The 20,998-nt window shown below is 33.4% G+C and overlaps 1 protein-coding gene across 13 annotated transcripts in view; it reads right to left on the bottom strand.

The window, feature by feature from the left end:
• Positions 1 to 20,998, bottom strand: part of LOC134718429 (tight junction protein ZO-1-like) — a 117,970-nt gene that overhangs the window by 18,166 nt on the left and 78,806 nt on the right. For 10 of the 13 annotated variants that reach the window (XM_063580928.1, XM_063580930.1, XM_063580929.1 and 7 more), the window contains 10 exons: positions 18,173 to 18,383; positions 16,794 to 16,891; positions 15,675 to 15,908; positions 14,852 to 14,900; positions 13,231 to 13,368; positions 12,749 to 12,867; positions 10,681 to 10,901; positions 9,124 to 9,318; positions 7,286 to 7,615; positions 1,290 to 1,442 (listed from right to left, as the gene is read on the bottom strand). In XM_063580928.1, coding sequence (XP_063436998.1) covers positions 1,290 to 1,442; positions 7,286 to 7,615; positions 9,124 to 9,318; positions 10,681 to 10,901; positions 12,749 to 12,867; positions 13,231 to 13,368; positions 14,852 to 14,900; positions 15,675 to 15,908; positions 16,794 to 16,891; positions 18,173 to 18,383 — 1,748 coding nt within the window. The remainder of the gene's footprint in view (positions 1 to 1,289; positions 1,443 to 7,285; positions 7,616 to 9,123; positions 9,319 to 10,680; positions 10,902 to 12,748; positions 12,868 to 13,230; positions 13,369 to 14,851; positions 14,901 to 15,674; positions 15,909 to 16,793; positions 16,892 to 18,172; positions 18,384 to 20,998) is intronic. The other 3 variants (XM_063580933.1, XM_063580935.1, XM_063580931.1) reach the window with 2 other exon arrangements.

Raw genomic sequence — 20,998 nt, 5'->3', positions numbered from 1 at the left:
TCATGCAGCAAATTTATAACTTCTCATTTACCAAACTTCCACTGCCAATCTGTCATGCAGAACATTTCTAATTTCTTTTTTTTTTTAGATATATGCTATAACTGTAGTGCATTCAAATTTCCTTCTGGTGTGCATGCACATTCTATGTGTGGTATGAACAAGAAATGTGTAAAACCATGTGATACCAGCCAAAACCATGTGACACCAGCCCAAATTCCAAAGCATCTAATAAACTGAGACTATTTCTTGTTGGGAGATTTTGTCACAGCCAAATAAAGTATCTAAACACTATTTTGGTATATCATGTTAGTAGAAATGCAACACGATGGGGCATAGATTATATCATTCTGTTTACGAAGAGCAGTTTATGTTGTAGGATAGCATTATAAAGGATTGGTTTCTATTGTTTTGAAAATGCTGCAATCATTAATGTTTGTTTTGAGACACTTGTTTTCAAAGATTTTCTTGGTATGTTGCTCTCTATATGTCTTCTGGTTTTGTCACAGGGTTGCTTAATTAGCGTCTTATTCTATCAACAAAAATAATCAGTGTCTGTTAAATCCATAAATCTTTTCTGGGACTATAATACTGAACGGTGAAAAAGTTTGTAAGACAGACAATTCTTCTCAAATTGTTGTGGCATTATTATAATGAGGAAAGTTTATTTTAATGGTTTAAGATCAAAGTTACTATTCTCTATTAAAAGTGCAAATCAAAATATTTAGATTTTTTCAAGACATTTTTAGATTAAGATAACTTTGGCATTCAGGCCACTTGCCACAGAAAGTGTTGCATTTCTTCTACCTTTTAGTATACATGTTTTATAGTTAATACTGTGCATTCATTATTATTCACAGGATATCAATTTTCATGAATTCTGTTGCTTAAAAGGTTACCCATGAATTAATTTTTTCAGAAACTAAGTTACATTTTTTGTAGAGTTGGCAAAACCACATACTGTAAATTCAGAAATCATGGCGATGTTTTTATTATTGCAAGGGTTATAAAATCCCTAGAATTTAGACTCATATTTAGAAATTTTTTATATGAATTAAACAGGATTTTTCTTAATATCCCAAAAATTAAAATCACAATTTAGTCTAAAATGATAAAATCGCAATGATAAATGCATGCAATAATTTCTGAATAAACAGTTAACAATTATCCGCCAAAAAATGCATTTTTTCTTCAATCCATGAAAATTGGTACTCATGATAATTAATGAATCCACCGTAAAACAATTTATTTAGCAGATGACAAATTCTCCGTGATCGAAGTCTCGTCATTACCGTATGTTCTCCTGAGATTTAGAACGACCTCCATAAAATCCTGGCGTAACTAACTTAGCATAAGATGAAAATTTTCTGGTTTGTCTTTCTGGGGGACCAGTCCAGCTTTTACGATATTCAGCTCGTTTAAGTGAATTTAATTCATCGTCAGTTCTGAAATTTTACACTGAAGGATATAACTAATCTATTGATGATATTCAATAAACTCATCATAGATAACAGGATTGAAATTTTATGTTAGTGCCAGACACACTTTTTGTCTACAAAAAACTCATCAGTGACATAGATATAAGAAGATGTGGTATGAGTGCCAATGAGACAACTCTCTATCCAAGTACGGCTATCAAAACAGAGTCTTGGCACACACCAAATAGCAAAAATATAAATGCCCAGAAAATAACCAGTGTAAAAGCATTTAAACAAGAATTGTTTTTACTGAATTAAGATGACCCTACATCACAGAATTCACTCAATTGAGATGACCTTCACCCTAAAATTCATTTAATTTAGATGACCTTCACAGCAGGTTTGACAAAACACATTGAATGAGGTATTCGATAACAAATCACTTGACATACTCAGATATAAACCAGGTATCTCCCTGATTTAATAATGAACACCATGTATTCTGGAAAGCATTGATACCTAGTTATGAGAAATGTGAAGTGTAGATATAATATTGTTTTCTTTATGTTGAAAACAAACACTATACAAATCCAAGGAACCCCAACATGGGAGAAAATACAAATGTGTCTTCATAAAAATCAAGATGGAAAATCTAAACTGACAAGTTACTGGAAATAGTCTTGACACAAAGGTACACAGTATACCACAAGGCACTTGTACACAGAGTTTGTCACTGATATTACCATTAATCAGCACCACAAGTCACTTGTACACAGAGTTTGTCACTGATATTACCATTAATCAGCACCACAAGTCACTTGTACACAGAGTTTGTCACTGATATTACCATTAATCAGCACCACAAGTCACTTGTACACAGAGTTTGTCACTGATATTACCATTAATCAGCACCACATGTCACTTGTACACAGAGTTTGTCACTGATATTACCATTAATCAGCACCACAAGTCACTTGTACACAGAGTTTGTCACTGATATTACCATAAATCACCACCACAAGTCACTTGTACACAGAGTTTGTCACTGATATTACCATTAATCAGCACCACAAGTCACTTGTACACAGACTTTGTCACTGATATTACCATTAATCAGCACCACAAGTCACTTGTACACAGAGTTTGTCACTGATATTACCATTAATCACCACCACAAGTCACTTGTACACAGAGTTTGTCACTGATATTACCATTAATCAGTACCACAAGTCACTTGTACACAGAGTTTGTCACTGATATTACCATTAATCAGCACCACAAGTCACTTGTACACAGAGTTTGTCACTGATATTACCATTAATCAGCACCACAAGTCACTTGTACACAGAGTTTGTCACTGATATTACCATTAATCAGTACCACATGTCACTTGTACACAGAGTTTGTCACTGATATTACCATTAATCAGCACCACAAGTCACTTGTACACAGAGTTTGTCACTGATATTACCATTAATCAGCAAAGTCACTTGTACACAGAGTTTGTCACTGATATTACCATTAATCAGTACCACAAGTCACTTGTACACAGAGTTTGTCACTGATATTACCATTAATCAGCACCACAAGTCACTTGTACACAGAGTTTGTCACTGATATTACCATTAATCAGCACCACAAGTCACTTGTACACAGAGTTTGTCACTGATATTACCATTAATCAGCACCACAAGTCACTTGTACAGAGTTTGTCACTGATATTACCATTAATCAGCACCACAAGTCACTTGTACACAGAGTTTGTCACTGATATTACCATTAATCACAAGTCACTTGTACACAGAGTTTGTCACTGATATTACCATTAATCAGCACCAAACTCCTTAATGTACCAAAATATGAGACAAGTATTGCATAACAGAGCATTTCAGCATGCAGTTGGATATCAAAATAAGACTGGGAACTGCAGGACGCAGTAGGGTTAAATTTAGACTGGGCAATGCAGGATGCAGTAGGTTAAAATTAAGACAGGGCACTTCAAGATGCAGTTGGGTTAAATTTATACAGGGGATATTTTAACATGCAGTTGGGTAACATTTGATAAAGGATGAAATAGATACTACACAATTTCACCACATCCAAAAATGGGTTGCTCTTAATTAACATTAAACATCAATTAAATGTTAAGTGTTAATTAAATCTGTTGATTTTTTGTTATCTAAATAATACTTAAAATTTAAACAAAATTAGATGCTAATTAACATTAGTGCGACCCAGTCCTAAATATGTTACAGTGGCAGATCCATAACTTTTCCTAAGAGGAAGCCCGCTTCCAATATGCTTCAGTCATTCCCTATATAATCAACCAAATTTTTCCTACAAAACTACAAAAGGGGGGCCCTAAGGGGAAGCCCGCTTCAGACATGCTTCAGTCATTCCCTATATAATCAAACAATTTTTTCCTACAAAAGGGGTACCCTGTTTCCCCCTGGATCCGCCTATGTGTTAATTTGTGTAACCTTCCAGCAGTCATGATGGATTAAAAGGAAAGAGTAGTTTGATAAATTTTATTTAAGTTTCGTTATTTCTATGTTTATAAGTCAGTATGTACACACAGTTAACAGCAAGTAGAAGTACACAATAAAATTCATTAAATCTATACATAAAAAACAGCTTGTGTATCAAGACTACTTAAGAATCTTATAATATATAAATTTTCAAAAAAAAAGCTAACCAGCAGTTATATAAAAAAAATATTGTCAAAAAGGACAAAAAAAATATTATTTTTTTTCTAAATGTAAAAATACAATTAAGTTTGTCAAAAAATTCTTGATCTTTTTTCATATAAAAATAAGTATTTCATTAATAAATGGAGGTGTCCTCCTAATGTAAACAACCATTCGATATGATAATAAATATGACCAATAAATTGTGAAATAAATGTATGTGTCTTAAACTGGCCAAACTTACTCTGTATATGTAATTCCTGATATGTTAAATATGTATCAAAATTTAATATGATATGGAAATTATAAAATGTCAAACATAAATATTTTCCTCAATTAAATAAATTTGTAAAATAAGTTCTTTTGCTACAAGCCTATAATTAATTCTCCAAATAAAATTGTAAAATAATTTCTCCCTTTACAAGCCTATAATTAATTCTCCAAATAAAATTGTAAAATAATTTCTCCCTTTACAGGCCTTTAATTAATTCCCCAAATAAAATTGTAAAATAAGTTACCAACCTATATTTATTCTCTAATTAAATATTTAAATAATTTCTCCCTTTACAGGCCTATAATTCATTCTCCAATTAAATTTGTAAAATAATTTCTCCCAATACAGGCCTATAATAAATTCTCCAAATAATGAAATAAAAAAATCTAAACTTCTTTAAAATCTACATAATATTGTACAGATTGAATATAATCCAAAATAAATTGCTATGTTAAGGCCAAAAAAAAAAAAATGTCTGTTTCCTGCTGCCAAGGCAAAAAAATCAGGGTCCGTAGCTATATAGGTCGGGATTTTTTTTTATTATTATTATTTTTGCCCTCCCTGCCAGATTTGCAGATGGTTAAATGTTGTTTTTGGTTAGGGTCCTGTACCCTTTAATCATTTAATCTCTTTAAAGAAGCTTTAATTGAAAAATCCCCTCAGTGCCGACATTTTTTAAACCTTAATTTGTAGCACATTTGTGCTGAGAGCAGCCATTTTGATTGTTTGGGTATAGTAAAATACGGATCTTGATCAGATCAGAAACAATTTTTTTCCGGTATTGAATAAAAAGATCTATAAAAAGATCTAGGGTTGGGGGGCTTTGAGTCAGGGTTGGTCAGGAAACAGGAAACAGACATATAATTTTTTTTGGCCTAATATTATTGAAAATGTGTTCCGATTCATGTTAACAGAACACTACAAAAAGGTGAAATACACAAGAAAATATTAACACTGTATAAATACACATATCGACTTTCTTTCTTACAGTAGACTTTAACCCTTACTTTCAGTTTGGGTTCAAATAGAGGGACAATAGACCATTTCTTGATGGCACAGTTTTCTTGTAAAACTTCTAAATAAGTTAAGTTCTAAATGTTGAAATTTTGCACAAAAGTTATCTTATGTTTACTTTATTTCATGCACTGAAATCTAAAATAACGAAACATTCACTGTCATTTTTACTGTCAGATGTAAAAAGAATGGGACAATTTTTTTTTGGAAATATTTGAGGAGAAAAGCATGGCCTTCATTTGCTGTTTTTTATTCATGACTGCTGGATGGAGTTACATACTTTACAGAACTTGAAGGAAGAGTCCAAATTAGACCATGACAGTCTGGAAGTAACTCTATGTTCTGTTGCTTAGTAATCTTTATTCTGTTGCTTAGTAACCTATATTCTGTTACTAAGTAACCTATGTTCTGATGCTTACGTAACCTATGTTAAAGTTTCATACACAAACACCATTCCTATCTTATTTTTGTGTTAAGAATCTTTTTAACTTTTCATTTCCAATTCACCAAACTAGTGCAAAATAGTCATAGTAGGAGAACAGACTACACAGATATCAAAGAGACAAGCAAATCTCCTATGAAGAGGGATCAACAATATCAAAGCAAAATACCAAAACTAATAAGTTGAAGAAAAGAATACATGGAAACTAAAAAACAAAATAAGAACCTGATGTGAGCCAAGATGCTCCGGAAGGGTAAGCATATCCTGCTCCACATGTGGCATCCTTCCTGTTGCTCATGATAAATATCAATTAAGCAGTTAATCTTAAGTTCTTATTACTCACAATATTCTGAAGGTTGTTAAATTTATTACAAAATTAATTATTAATAAGTTGTTGTTTTTAAAATAGAATGTTTTCCTCATCAATCCTAATGTAAATTCTGAAATCCTACAATCTTACATTATTTTTTAGAACAGGTACAGCTATAATTAACACAGTGTTATATTGGTTGATTATCAGTTACAAAGGGGAGGTAAGTCAATATACAAGGGAGGTAATTTATATTCTTCACATTCTAGAGCAGATAACTGTTGTAAAGGGAGGGTACTTGTGCACTGACTCCAGTATATAAAAAGCATGCAGCTGTCATGAGATGAGAGGTCCACGCTATACATAGGAGACATTTCTTCACTGTCTAGGGGAGATAACTATTATAAAGGGAGGTTACTCCAGTATTATAACAAGCATGCAGCGGTCATGAGATGAGAGGGCCATGCTATTCTAATCTACTGCAAGAAACAAAAGGAAGATACATTGTATTGATAGAATGTTAGTACAGCCATCAACCAAAAAAAGACACATAAAACAGCAATGTACCATATAAGTGTACAAACAGTATTGATTATGGTGATGTAAACCATATGAAATTTGTGATGCATAAAATGTTTATACATGTTATATTTTGTAATTTTTAAAAATACTTTTCAGAGATCATGTAAATATTTCAAATTGTTCTAAATAAAATATAAGTTTTAATTTCAAATTGAGTTGTTCATTATATATTTAGATGACAAACAAAAAGTTACTGTCAATTTACATGCTTGTCATTTTAAAGATATCATTAGATAAAATGGCAAGCCATGCAAAATTCAAGATAAACAACAATTAAACGATATGAAAACCATTAAAATAAATTATACAGTGTAAAATTTGTATTACTTTTTGAAATAAGCCAATAATATTGAAGCTATTCTCAATTTAAATCTGTATTTACCCTAGGATTAATGATTGAGAATATTAAAGTAAAAAGTTCAAAAATAATTAAAAAATGTGTGATTTTAGTATGACAACCAGAAACCTGTGTTATTTCTGTCAAAATAATCAGTTAACTATCCTTGTAAGTACTGAGTGAAAGCAGCCATAAGTGTCAAAGTTCAAGGTCAAAATTCTCACCTTGGTCGATCTCCTGGACTAACATATCCAGGGTCACGTGAGTAATATTCCTGGTTGCCACGATGATCAGGCTGAACAGATTTCAGTTTTTCTAAATCTTTAGTGTCCATGTAAATTTGATTCTCAAAATATCTGCCAGAGTTACCTCCCCTATTGGGACTTCCTGTGAAAGGTTTAGCATAATGGCTTTGATGAGGTGGCGGTGCTGTTTGCTGTTGTCGTGGGTAACCAGATCTAGGTACGACATAATCATATGGATTTTCATCGTTATGGTAACGATCAGGTTTGTTTACTGTGGCGTATGCGCTACCATCATTATAGTTAAAAGATCTGCAAAAGCAGTGAATAAAGCTCAATGGAAATAAAAAGCAGAAATACAAATTAAGCTAAGCAAATACATGTACATGAATGTGGTGCTAAAAAGTAAAATCACAAAATATTGAACTTCAGAGGAAAATCAATTTCGGAAAGTCCCTAATCACATGGCAAAATCATATAACTATACGCATCAAAAACAAATGGACAAGAACTATCATATTCCTGACTTGGTACAGGCATTTTTAAATGCAGAAAATGGTGGACTAAACCTCGTTTTATAGCACTAACCCTCTCACTTTGATGACAGTTTTATTAAATTCAATACACTTTAAAATGATCAGGTCATCCCAACAATTTAGTTTGTCTTCAAATTCATTTCCTTAAAATATGGCTATTACCAAAGGAATAACTATAAATAATATAAAAAAACTACAGGCGTTATTCAGTGTGCACCATTTTTTTATGTTATTTCTTCATAGACAGAAAAATCTTACAGTGATTCTTAATTAAAATGTAAATCTATAAATTATATCATATTTGAAGTTTTTTATTCAAAGTTTAATTAACTGGTGTTGTCAGTTTATTTTAGATTTACGAGTTTGACTGTCCCTTCGGTATCTTTCGTCACTCTTTTAATTAAGATTTGAGTACATATATGTATACAGATATAAGATATAAATAAAAGGTGATGTAATCTATAAATAACATTTGGGTGTTATAAGTCTTGTAGTAAATAAAACATCAAAATTTTGAAATAATGGAAAAGCAATAAACAAATTTGATATTAAGCTATATACAAGCTGATCAAGGGAGATCATTACAGAGGAAGATATTTTGATTGACACATTTATTTCAGAACCAATATGAGTAAAGGAGAAATTATGTAGATGCCAACAAGACAGAAACCAAATGACACAAAGTAATCCTGAAGGTCAACATTCAAGGTCAAATCTGAAAAAAGTGGCCACAAATGTCCAAAATATCTTTTGTAAAAAATGCTTAATTACTATTATGATTCAAACCAAAAGTTTTTTGAACTCTGATTAAGGGGTAGACTCTCTGTGCCACAAATGAATTCTCTCCTGTCATTGGTTCTTCAACAATAGAAAAATGATATCATTACAGTCTTCACACCAGGCTTGTACAATTGCTCTCAGGCCTGTAAAAATCATGTCCTACAGGCCAACAGAATCTAACTAAATATTTTCAAAAATTGAACTTCGGGTCTGTAGATTTACCAGTTCATCGTGAAGACTACCAAAATTTCCATGTTTAATAATGTCCCTATTTTGATTGATTGTTGGTGGCTTAACGTCCAGTAGCAAATATTTCATACATGTTCAGGACGAAAACAAATTAACAATAAACACAATAGGTAGGTAGTGTAATAAAGCCCACCCATAATAAAGATGGGGGAAATTTGGATTGCCACTGGAAAATGAGGGTATATTGGATAGGGACAGAAATAATGTCCCTATAATAGAAAAGACAAAAACTAACTTGTAAATATCCATCCCTACCTGTTTGTGTTTTCATAGTTCCTCATTTTGAGTTCGTCAGGTTCTATGCCTCGTTCTTTTAGGTTATAAGTTTTGACAGGTACGGGTGGTGGAACCTTTTTCTGTGGTTGATCGATGGATGATGGAGGATTCTGTGGTGAAGTTGGAAGACGTGATGTTGATAATGAACGAGGTTTTTGATTGGGTTCATCCTTCCTGTAAATATAAAACAATGATTTTGATTGGGAATATCTATCTTGTAAATATAACAGAATGATTTTGATTGGGTTCATCTTTCTTGTATCTATAAAAGAATGATTTTGATTGGGTTCATCTTTCTTGTATCTATAAAAGAATGATTTTGATTGGGTTCATCTTTCTTGTATCTATAAAAGAATGATTTTGATTGGGTTCATCTTTCTTGTATCTATAAAAGAATGATTTTGATTGGGTTCATCTTTCTTGTATCTATAAAAGAATGATTTTGATTGGGTTCATCTTTCTTGTATCTATAAAACAATGATTTTGATTGGGTTCATCTTTCCTGTAAATTTAAACAATGTTTTTGATTGGGTTCATCTTTCATGTAAATATAAAAGAATGTTTTTGATTGGGTTCATCTTTCCTGTAAGAATAAAAGGAGGCTTTTGATTGGGTTCATCTTTCCTGTAAGTATAAAACAATGATTTTGATTGGGTTCATCTTTCTTGTATCTATAAAAGAATGATTTTGATTGGGTTTATCTTTCTTGTATCTATAAAAGAATGATGTTGATTATTTCTTATAAATGTAAAAGGAAGTTTGGGATAAGGTTCATCTTTTCTTTGGGATAGATATTCATGGTTTTGTCTCACGGCAATATAATTATTATTTTCATGGTTTTGTCTCACGGCAATAGATTTTCATGGTTTTGTCCCAAGGGGTAGATTTCATGGTTTTGTCTCACGGCAATAGATTTTCATGGTTTTGTCTCACGGCAAAAGATTTTCATGGTTTTGTCTCAAGGGATAGATTTCATGGTTTTGTCTGATGGCAAATAGATTTTCATGGTTTTGTCTCAAGGGATAGATTTCATGGTTTTGTCTCATGGGGAATAGATTTTCATGGTTTTGTCTCACGGCAATATATTTCCATGGTTTTGTCTCATGGCAATAGATTTTCAGGGTTTTGTCTCACAGCAATAAATTTTCATGGTTTTGTCTCACGGCAAAAGATTTTCATGGTTTTGTCTCAAGGGATAGATTTCATGGTTTTGTCTGATGGCAAATAGATTTTCATGGTTTTGTCTCAAGGGATAGATTTCATGGTTTTGTCTCATGGGGAATATATTTTCAAGGTTTTGCCTCATGGCAATACATTTCCATGGTTTTGTCTCATGGCAATAGATTTTCAGGGTTTTGTATCATGGCAAAATATTTTCATGGTTTTGTCTCATGGAAATAGATTGGAGGTTACATTTCCTTGGAGTTTTCAATTTTTAGGTTAATATCTATCGACGAACAAAACTGAATTAAAATCCCAAAATAAATTAAAGCTTTAACCATACAATAATAGAAGAAATATTATACAACCGCTCACCTGTATCGTGCTGTGAGATCTGACAGTTTTGATTTATCAACACTAGCTGTATTCACCGGGTGAGCCGTACTTCGTGTAAATCTGTATGGGTCATGTGATGTGTTACGAACATTTTTGGTCCCAAATTTTTCTCTGAGTTTTGAATCATCGTGTTTATTCGCTGGATGAGATGTATATCGTGTGTAGGAATCACCACTGAATGAGGCATTATCATGAAATGGCTGAAAAGAATAAACAAAATTATCATCAAACATTTTCACAAGCAATTTTTCACAAATCTTTACCAATATGTCAAATGTATATCTTTAATTAGAGGAATACATCACAAAGGATATAAATGAAGAGAATAAATTGTCGTGATAACCTACCTTATTATCATTTGGAATGTGGGGATAACCCTTGTGGTATGATCAATGGGCAAGGTCATTATCTGTTGTCATGGTGATGACCTACCTTATTATCATTTGGAATGTGAGGATGAGAATTGTGGTATGATCAACGGGCAAGGTCACTATCTGTTGTCATGGTGATGACCTACCTTATTATCATTTGGAATGTGAGGATGAGAATTGTGGTATGATCGATGGGCAAGATTACTATCTGTTGTCATGGTGATGACCTACCTTATTATCATTTGGAATGTGAGGATGAGAATTGTGGTATGATAGATGGGCAAGGTCACTATCTGTTGTCATGGTGATGACCTACCTTATAATCATTTGGAATGTGAGGATGAGAATTGTGGTATGATCGATGGGCAAGGTTACTATCTGTTGTCATGGTGATGACCTTTCTTATTATGATTTGGAATGTTAGGATTTGAATTGTGGTATGATGGATGTGCAAGGTCACTATCTGTTGTCATGGTGATGACCTACCTTATTATCATTTGGAATGTGAGGATGAGAATTGTGGTAAGATGGATGGGCAGGGTCGCTATCTGTTGTCATGGTGATAACCTACCGTATTATCATTTGGAATGTGAGGATGAGAATTGTGGTATGATGGATGGGCAGGGTCGCTATCTGTTGTCATGGTGATAACCTACCGTATTATCATTTGGAATGTGAGGATGAGAATTGTGGTATGATGGATGTGCAAGGTCACTATCTGTTGTCATGGTGATGACCTACCTTATTATCATTTGGAATGTGAGGATGAGAATTGTGGTATGATAGATGGGCAAGGTCACTATCTGTTGTCATGGTGATTACCTACCTTATTATCATTTGGAATGTGAGGATGAGAATTGTGGTATGATAGATGGGCAAGGTCACTATCTGTTGTCATGGTGATGACCTTTCTTATTATCATTTGGAATGTTAGGATGAGAATTGTGGTATGATCAATGGGCAAGGTTACTATCTGTTGTCATGGTGATGACCTTTCTTATTATCATTTGGAATGTTAGGATGAGAATTGTGGTATGATCGATGGGCAAGGTTACTATCTGTTGTCATGGTGATAACCTACCTTATTATCATTTGGAATGTGAGGATGAGAATTGTGGTATGATGGATGGGCAGGGTCGCTATCTGTTGTCATGGTGATGACCTACCTTATTATCATTTGGAATGTGAGGATGAGAATTGTGGTATGATGGATGGGCAGGGTCGCTATCTGTTGTCATGGTGATAACCTACCGTATTATCATTTGGAATGTGAGGATGAGAATTGTGGTATGATGGATGGGCAAGGTCACTATCTGTTGTCATGGTGATGACCTACCTTATTATCATTTGGAATGTGAGGATGAGAATTGTGGTATGATAGATGGGCAAGGTCACTATCTGTTGTCATGGTGATGACCTACCTTATTATCATTTGGAACGTGAGGATGAGAATTGTGGTATGATAGATGGGCAAGGTCACTATCTGTTGTCATGGTGATGACCTACCTTATTATCATTTGGAATGTGAGGATGAGAATTGTGGTATGATCTATGGGCAGGGTTGCTATCTGTTGTCATGGTGATGACCTACCTTATTATCATTTGGAATGTTAGGATGAAAATTGTGGTATGATCGATGGGCAAGGTCACTATCTGTTGTCATGGTGATGACCTACCTTATTATCATTTGGAATGTGAGGATGAGAATTGTGGTATGATCTATGGGCAGGGTCGCTATCAGTTCTCCGATGATCTGGTGCTGACTTTAAGTCGTAAGCAGGATCAAACCATCGTTCTACAATAAGAAGTTCAAAACATTTTATTCATATTATACATACAGTTCATTTTAGCATAGATGAGATACTGTTCTCAAAACATTAATTAATCTTTCCACATACATGTACACATACTTTAGGAAAACCACAAAATCCAATATTATGAAAAATTACAATATTTCCTCAATTTATGAAAATCGCTACCAAAGAAATTAAAGAGTTCACAGGAATAATACAAAAATCGCAGAAAATTCAGAATTTACAATAGCAAACAAAGGTCTTAGTCTTTTACGGTTGACCGAGCACATTTAACATCATAATTCTTTTAACACAATCCACTATATCTTTAGTAACATGATAACAATATTTGTGATTTAACCTACCGTCAGTAGGGAGAGAGGGCCGAAGTCGTTCATGCGGAGTAATTGTGGCATAAGCATCAATATGTGCTCGACTCGGGTGACGTGGCGACATATTGTTTGCATAGTATGATGGGTAATATCTATCCTCTGATTGGTCAACTGAAAATAAAATGGTCACGTTAGTACACACAAAACTCACACTGGTTAGCTAAAGCAAGAAAACTCAAATATATCTCTAATGAAAATTAAATGTTTTTCAAGCATTCACAATCTACAAAGTTAAAGGCGTGTGATATATCAAGCTTCTAAAAGGCTATTTGGTATTACATTAAAACCAATGGGGAGGGTGTGTATGGTTGTACAGGGAGTTTAGAAGTCCCTTCCTTCCCTCCCACATCAATATAATGGAATAGCCTGAGATAAAAAACAAAAACCAACACTAATTCAGTTATAATCTCATAAAATGCTGGAGGTAATCTTTAAATTTCATAGATTCTAGGATCTCATATGTACTAACAATCCCCTCAATATCACTACTGAACTCTTCTGCTTTTATTCATCAAATCATGGTAAGACATTTATAGTAAGGTGAGTTTAATATATGAATCTGTGATATATTTTACTTATGTAATATACAAAGATACCATACTTCAGAGCGAAACATCCACTTTTATTTTAACAATTCATAAATATTCTACTATTCTTTTGATAAATTTTTGTAATCATGGCTTTCCAGCTAAGAGCAAGAAGGAAAGTCGGAAAATACAACTACTGTAGATTCATTAATACTCGTGGATTTCGTTGGTACAGGTTAACAACGAGTTTAAATGTTCAATGTATTGTAAAGGAGTAGTTTCAGTAAGACCCCTTTTTGGCCCCAAAATATAATAGTTTTAGAGAATTGTGAAAATGTAATCTTTAAGCTATATTTTGGAAAGTAAAATGCTTCTGCTACATAAATATGAGCTTTTTTGGAAAATACAATGCACAAATGTCGCGTTCTAACTGCATAAAGTCATGCTAAATTTCTGAAAACTTCAAAATTTTAGCATTTTGGTTTATTTTTAGACCGCTTCTGTCTAAAATGAAAGTGGCCATATTCGTGTTCATTCATAACATTGAAATGTAAGTAGTATTTGATGATAATACATTATATATAAATAGGTTGAAGATGAACACGGATGCAGCTACGTTCATTTTTGACAAAAAAACATCTGAAAAGTGACGTATTTGTCATATTTGATATATTTTTAATATTTGAATCAGCGCTTTTAATGACTAAAAAAGTTAAAATCTTTCACATTAATTGGTCGAATCAATTGAAGTACACAGTATTTAAAAAGTGTCCAAAACCTTTCGTTAGATGAATCTGAAATTTGAGGCCCTTATTAAACCTACTCCTTCTTCTACATGCTTTGTTTGAAAAAACAGATATAAACAAAAATGCAATTTTCCATCAATCCACAAAAATTGATTCCCACTAAAATAAATGAATCCACAGTATACAAAGATTTATATCAAGCATCCACACAAATTAACTACAAACAAAAAGATTCCAACAGCCAAGTTAAAATAATGGACTTGTTAGGTTTATATGTTGGTAAGGGTAAATAAACAACCAATCAAAATTGAGATAACTTACGATCAACGTAACGTCTGTCATCATACATGCCTCCCCCAGGTGACGTCGGCTGTAAAAAAAAAAAAAAAAATATATAATGCAAATCATATACTGTAAATTCAGAAATTATTGCGTGCATTTATTATTGTGATTTGGTCATTTTAGACTTAAATGCAATTTTAAATTTTGCGATTTTGAGAAAAATCCTGTTAAATTCATATTAAATATTTCAAAATGCGAGTTTAAATTATTGCGTTTACAACTCAGTCGCATGTCTCCCAATAATAAAAAACCTCGCATTAATTTCTGAATTTACAGTATGATAGGGTTTAATTTTGTTGCGGCAAAATTAAATGATTACCGGTACTGATTTATTTAGTATATGGGTTTAAATGAAAACTCTGGACAAATTGTTCACTTAACTTCCTTTAGACTGCAATGAAGCATTTGTCCAAACAAAAGAATGAAAGTATGGTCTTTTATAGCTGCCTATGCAGTTTGGCGTTGGCTCATTTTTGAAGGCCATAGGATGACCTATAGCTGTTAATTTTGTGTCATTTGGTCTCCTATGTAGAGGTGTTTCATTGACAATCATACCACATCTTCTTTTTTATTCATCTTCCACAATTAATTTTCTTCACCCTTAACAATTCACAGTTTCAAAATCTAATGCATTCTGGGTAATTTTTTCAAAAGCGTACACCAAAATTTGAAATTGGTTCAAAATATTATAAACAATGGAAATCCATCCAATGAAATAACGTTATTTTTATTTTGGTGTACAAACAATGATATTACCCACAGTCCTTAGATTCTGAATTGGTATAATATTAATTGAACTTACACTCGATGGTTTACGATAACTTGGCGGAGCAGGATAAGGAGGAATACCGGGGATCTTCTCCATGGTGTTAACACTGGGATCAGATGAGGACCTCACTAATCGTGGACGATGTTTGGGGGAAAACTCAAACTCATCCCTATGACGAGTCAAGTCTTGTTCACTTTCACGTGGTCCAGCAAAACTGAGTCGACTGTTCATTGGGAACAAGTAGTCATCGTGGACATTGTCTTCAGGCTGCAAAAGTTAGAATTACATTGAAAACAAATAGAATTTTTATTAATTAATTATTTGACATCTTGAATCAATGGTGACCACACAGTTTCTTGTTTAGACGAGTCCCGACAGTAGCATGATAAATTTGTCATCTTCCTTTATATTTAAACACAAAATGTTACTATTGTTACTTCTATGAGGTTATTTAGGATAACAGCATTCAATGTCAATCAAAGATAAATACTGTCATAAGGAAATTTTTCATTCAGAGTTTGTTTTCACTAATTTTTGTATCAGGGAATAAAGTGAAAATATGCTGTTGCTTATATTCTAAGATGGGTAAAAGAGTTCAGTACAAGCAACAAACAAAAAAACCTTGCGTAAAAGAATTTGCCTTGGAAAGCGTGAAAATAATCCCATTTTTTTTATAATATGTGTTATTCCTATTTTGTTTTTAATAAGCCTACATTGGTGGAGATAGTCACAGTAGAGCACTTATAACCTGAGGCAGCAAACTTTTAATTATACAGTGAAACCTGCCTAAGGGCTATTCCAGAAAAAAATGTATGGGGGGGTTAGAAGGCACGTTGTATTAATAATACATGGGTGATGGGTCTCAGAGCAACTTTTCACACTATAATGCACTATTATTCTCAATTACAATTGTCTTGGTGGTGGGTGCTGACAAAAACTGCCTTCCAACCCCCCCATACAAATTTTTCTGAAATAGCTCTAAACAAAAAACCTGTCTAAACCAAACATGTTCATAAGCACTGTCATATCAAATTATGTACGTTGTGAACCTGATAAAACCGAAAATGAGCCAAAAAGTAACAAAATACTAAGTCTAGAAGAGGTTTGGTTCAAACAGGTTTCACTGTATACATATAATGGAAGATAACTCACTTGTCCCTCAGACATCCAGATTTGTTGTTTCTGCTGCACCTCAATAACTTCCAATACCCGCCTAAACCAAATATCTGTGTTATTCTGTACAACTGCACCTGTTTATATTAATGAAAATAATTGTTTATTAAATTATTTGTATAAACCATGTTCAAAGGTGCAATTTTTATATGGTACAAAAAAACTACATTGTTTAGTGATTTTTTTCGTGGGTTAACTGCAAAATTTATTATCAATTTAATAATTCAATGAAGTCTGATCAACAGAAACTGTTGATTTAATATTATTTGTGGGGTACTTTCATGACTAATATTTGTAGATTTTGTGTGTACAGGTAAGTTACAAATATTTGTTGTCAACAAAATTTCCTCTAAACATTTTAACTGAATTAATCAAGACGAAAACAAGAATGTGTCCTCAGTACACAAATGCCCCACTAGCACTATCATTTTCCATGTTTAGTGGACCGTGAAATTGGGGTAAAAACTCTTATTTGGCATTAAAATTAGAAAGATCATATCATAGGGAACATGTGTACTAAGTTTGAAGTCGATTGGACTTCAACTTCATCAAAAACTACCTTGACCAAAAACTTTAACCCGAAGTGGGATAGACGGACGAACAGATGGGCGGACAGACAGACGGACAAACGGATGCACAGACCAGAAAAACACAATGCCCCTCTACTATCGTAGGTGGGGCATAAAAATCAAGCATATATGATATAAAATATGATTTTTTTCTCAATCTATGAAACTAAATATAAATGTATCCTGAAAAGTTAGTAGTCAGTTGTCAGTTTCAGAATCAGAGCCTCTTTCTGATGTTTTATAGAGCTAATTGATTAAATGATATAAAATGTCTATGTTGTGATGTTACACTATTCTTTCAGGTAAGGTTGAAGGTTGGTACCTATTCAAATGTTTAAACCTGCTGCATTTGTTTGTACCTATCCTAAGTCAGAAAACTGATGTTCAGTAGTTGTTGATTTTTTTAATGGTGCTCATAATTGTTTCTTGTTTCTCATTTTTTTTATATAGATTATACCATTGATTCAGTTGTTTGAAGAGTTTTTCACAAGTCATATTTGGTGCCCTTTGTAGCTTGCTGTTGTGTGTGAGCCAAGGCTCCATGTTGAAGACAATACTTTGACTTATAATGGTTTTTCTTTTACAGATTGTGACTTGGATAAAGAGTTGTCTCATTGGCACTCATACCACATCTTCTTATATCTATATAATCAATGATAACATTTCAATGAAGATTTAAACTATTTCATTTTCAAATTTTAACAGAAATATCCAGTACAACATTGCCTGTAAAACTACATTTGCGACCATCAAATCTGCAATTGACGGTGACAAATGTTTATAACCTACCAGTAAACAGATGGCTGTACATCTTCTCTAACTTCAAACTTTGCTCATAAAGTTTCTTTGGGTTTTTACTTGAACCTTTCGCCAGGCGAGACCGAGATTCTTTGACGACGTTTTTACTCTCAGGTTTCAGGAAGATGACGATTGGATAATACTGTGCATAATTTAGTTTGTCAACATTGTTAGGAGTCACATCTAACAGGCAATGTTTTCTCTGGAAAATAAAAACAACACAAATTATAAGTTTAAGTCAACAATTTCTCAACATTGATTGTTCTGTCTGACAAACAAAACTAATCATCAAAAAAATTGAACAACCGTTTTATCAGAAAAATTACACTGATTATATAGCAGTTTGACAAACACTTATTTTGATCATTGAGAAGCTTAATATTTCCCTTATGAACACTACATCATTAAAACGTTTGACTGATTTTACAGAGTTATCTCCCTGTAGTGTTAGGTACCACCTTAATTTGTCAATGTTGTCCAAGAGTAATAAGTTTTGAAAAGAAAAAAATTCTTTACTTTATTAGCAGTTCATGTAATAGTGTCATATCATATATCTAATCAAAGTGCTGGATAGCACATGTGGAAAGTTTGCAACGGTAGATTGTAATATTTCAAATAGATAGTGTGTAGATTGCATGGTTAACTTTTTTTTCCTACTTAAAAAAGAAAAAACTTTATCAAGAAATAATTGTAACAGGATGCTGCTACGAAGTCTCCCAAACAAAGCTCTCAAAATTAGTAATTCCCACGGGTTGCCTGACATTAAGCAAAGTCCAATACAAATTGGTCTGGTCTAGTAAAGTGATATTCATGATTTGGGGGTGGGGATCTAGACAATTTACAAGTTCTCAAACAGACAGGAGGTAGGGTAAGAGTGGCCCTAGGGGACTAGCCTTTTATTTCATCTGATTTGTTTTATTATTCCGTACAAGAATATATGTTGTTTCAGTGTGGGGATTTCAACAATTTTCAAGTTTTCGAAAAGGGGGTGGATCTTGACTGTTTACAAGTTCTCAAAACAGGATGGGGTGGGGTTACACCGAGGGACTTAATTTTATTTCACTCTATTCGTTTTATTGTCCAATACAAGAATATTTATGATTAAGGGTTGGGGATCTCAACCGTTTACAAGTTCTCAAACATGAGGGGTTGGGGATGACTCAGAGGTACTCCCACTATATTTCATTGGTTTAGTTTTGTTGCCCCATAAAATAGAATATATATGGTTTAGGGGTGATCATCTTGACTGTATAAGTTTTCAAAAAGAAGTTGGTTGGGTCACCCCTGTGGAATTCTTCTATATTTCATTTTGATTTATTTTATTTTCTCATACAAAAATATATATGGTTTGTGGGTGGGGATCTCAGCCGTTTACAAGTTCTCAAACAACAAGGGGATGGGAGTGACCCCTAGGGACTCCCCTTCTTTTGAATTAGATTTGTTTTATTGTCCAGTACAAGAATATATATGGTTAAGGGGTGGGGATCTTGACCATTTCCAAGTTGTCAAACAACAGGGGGTGGGGCTGACCCAAAGGGACTCCCACTTTATTTCATTGAATTTGTTTTGTTGCCCTATACAACAATATATATGGTTTAGGGGTGGGGATCTCGACCGTTTACAAGTTCTCAGACATGAGGGGGTGGGGCTGACCCAAAGGGACACCCACTTTATTTCATTTGATTTGTTTTGTTGCCCTATACAAAAATATATATGGTTTAGGGGTGGGGATCTCGACCGTTTACAAGTTCTCAGACATGAGGGGGTGGGGCTGACCCAATGGGACTCCCACTTTATTTCATTGAATTTGTTTTGTTGCCCTATACAAAAATATATATGGTTTAGGGGTGGGGACCTCGACAGTTTCTAAGTTCCCAGAAATGAGGGGTTGGGGCTGACCCAAAGAGACAACCACTTTATTTCATTTGATTTGTTTTGTTGCCACATACAAAAATATATATGGTTTATGGGTGGGGATCTCAACCGTTTACAAGTTTTTGAAAAGAAAGGGGTGGGGTGACTGACCCCTCTGCAGTTCCTCTATATTTCATTTGATTAATTTCATTGTCCCATACAATAATATATATATGGTATATGGGTGGAGATCTCAACTGTTAATAAGTTCTCAAAAAACCAGGGGGTGAGAGTGACCCCAGGGAACTCGCCTTTTATTTCATTTGATTTGTTTTATTGTAACGTGTAAAGAACATATAATGTTTAAGAGTGGGGATCTGACTGTTTTTAAGTATTCAAACATGAGGGGTTAGGTGGGGTGACACCATGGACTCAACCTAAATTTAATTAATTTGAATTGTTTTATGGTCCTGTTATCATTACTGAAAACCATGTGTGTCTGTCACTTACTGTTTTCTTCAAGTTTATAATTTATTATTGTTATTGAAAATTTAAAAAAAAATCAATTAGGGTTCTATAGTAAATTCCTCCCTTCTGTTGGCCCCTCAAAAATAGACCCCAAGGAGAAAAATATTAAGAACTGAGCAAAAACTTTGTTTAGGAGTCTTAATAGCAATTAGTATAATTACGATTTTTGTTAAAGTCCGATTTCTAATGCCGAATATGTAAAAGGCCAAGTTTATTATAGTCCGAGTTTTTTGTATGCCAAGATCAGACGAGATACCATGATACTTCCGATACTCTCAGGCTTTTACATATTGAATAGAAATTTCAAAAGCATCTTTCTATTATTAGTTTTCAAACACCAGTACTACATTATCAAGAAGTAGGACACACTTCCTAAAGTAAGTTAGGCTGTCTCTTTTCCGGTTAGGCCGATGCCTTAAGAAAGTTTATTGCTAT

This window comes from Mytilus trossulus, chromosome 5, assembly GCF_036588685.1.
Source record: "Mytilus trossulus isolate FHL-02 chromosome 5, PNRI_Mtr1.1.1.hap1, whole genome shotgun sequence".
Lineage (NCBI taxonomy): Eukaryota > Metazoa > Mollusca > Bivalvia > Mytilida > Mytilidae > Mytilus > Mytilus trossulus.
This window is presented reverse-complemented; position numbering and strand designations above follow the sequence as displayed.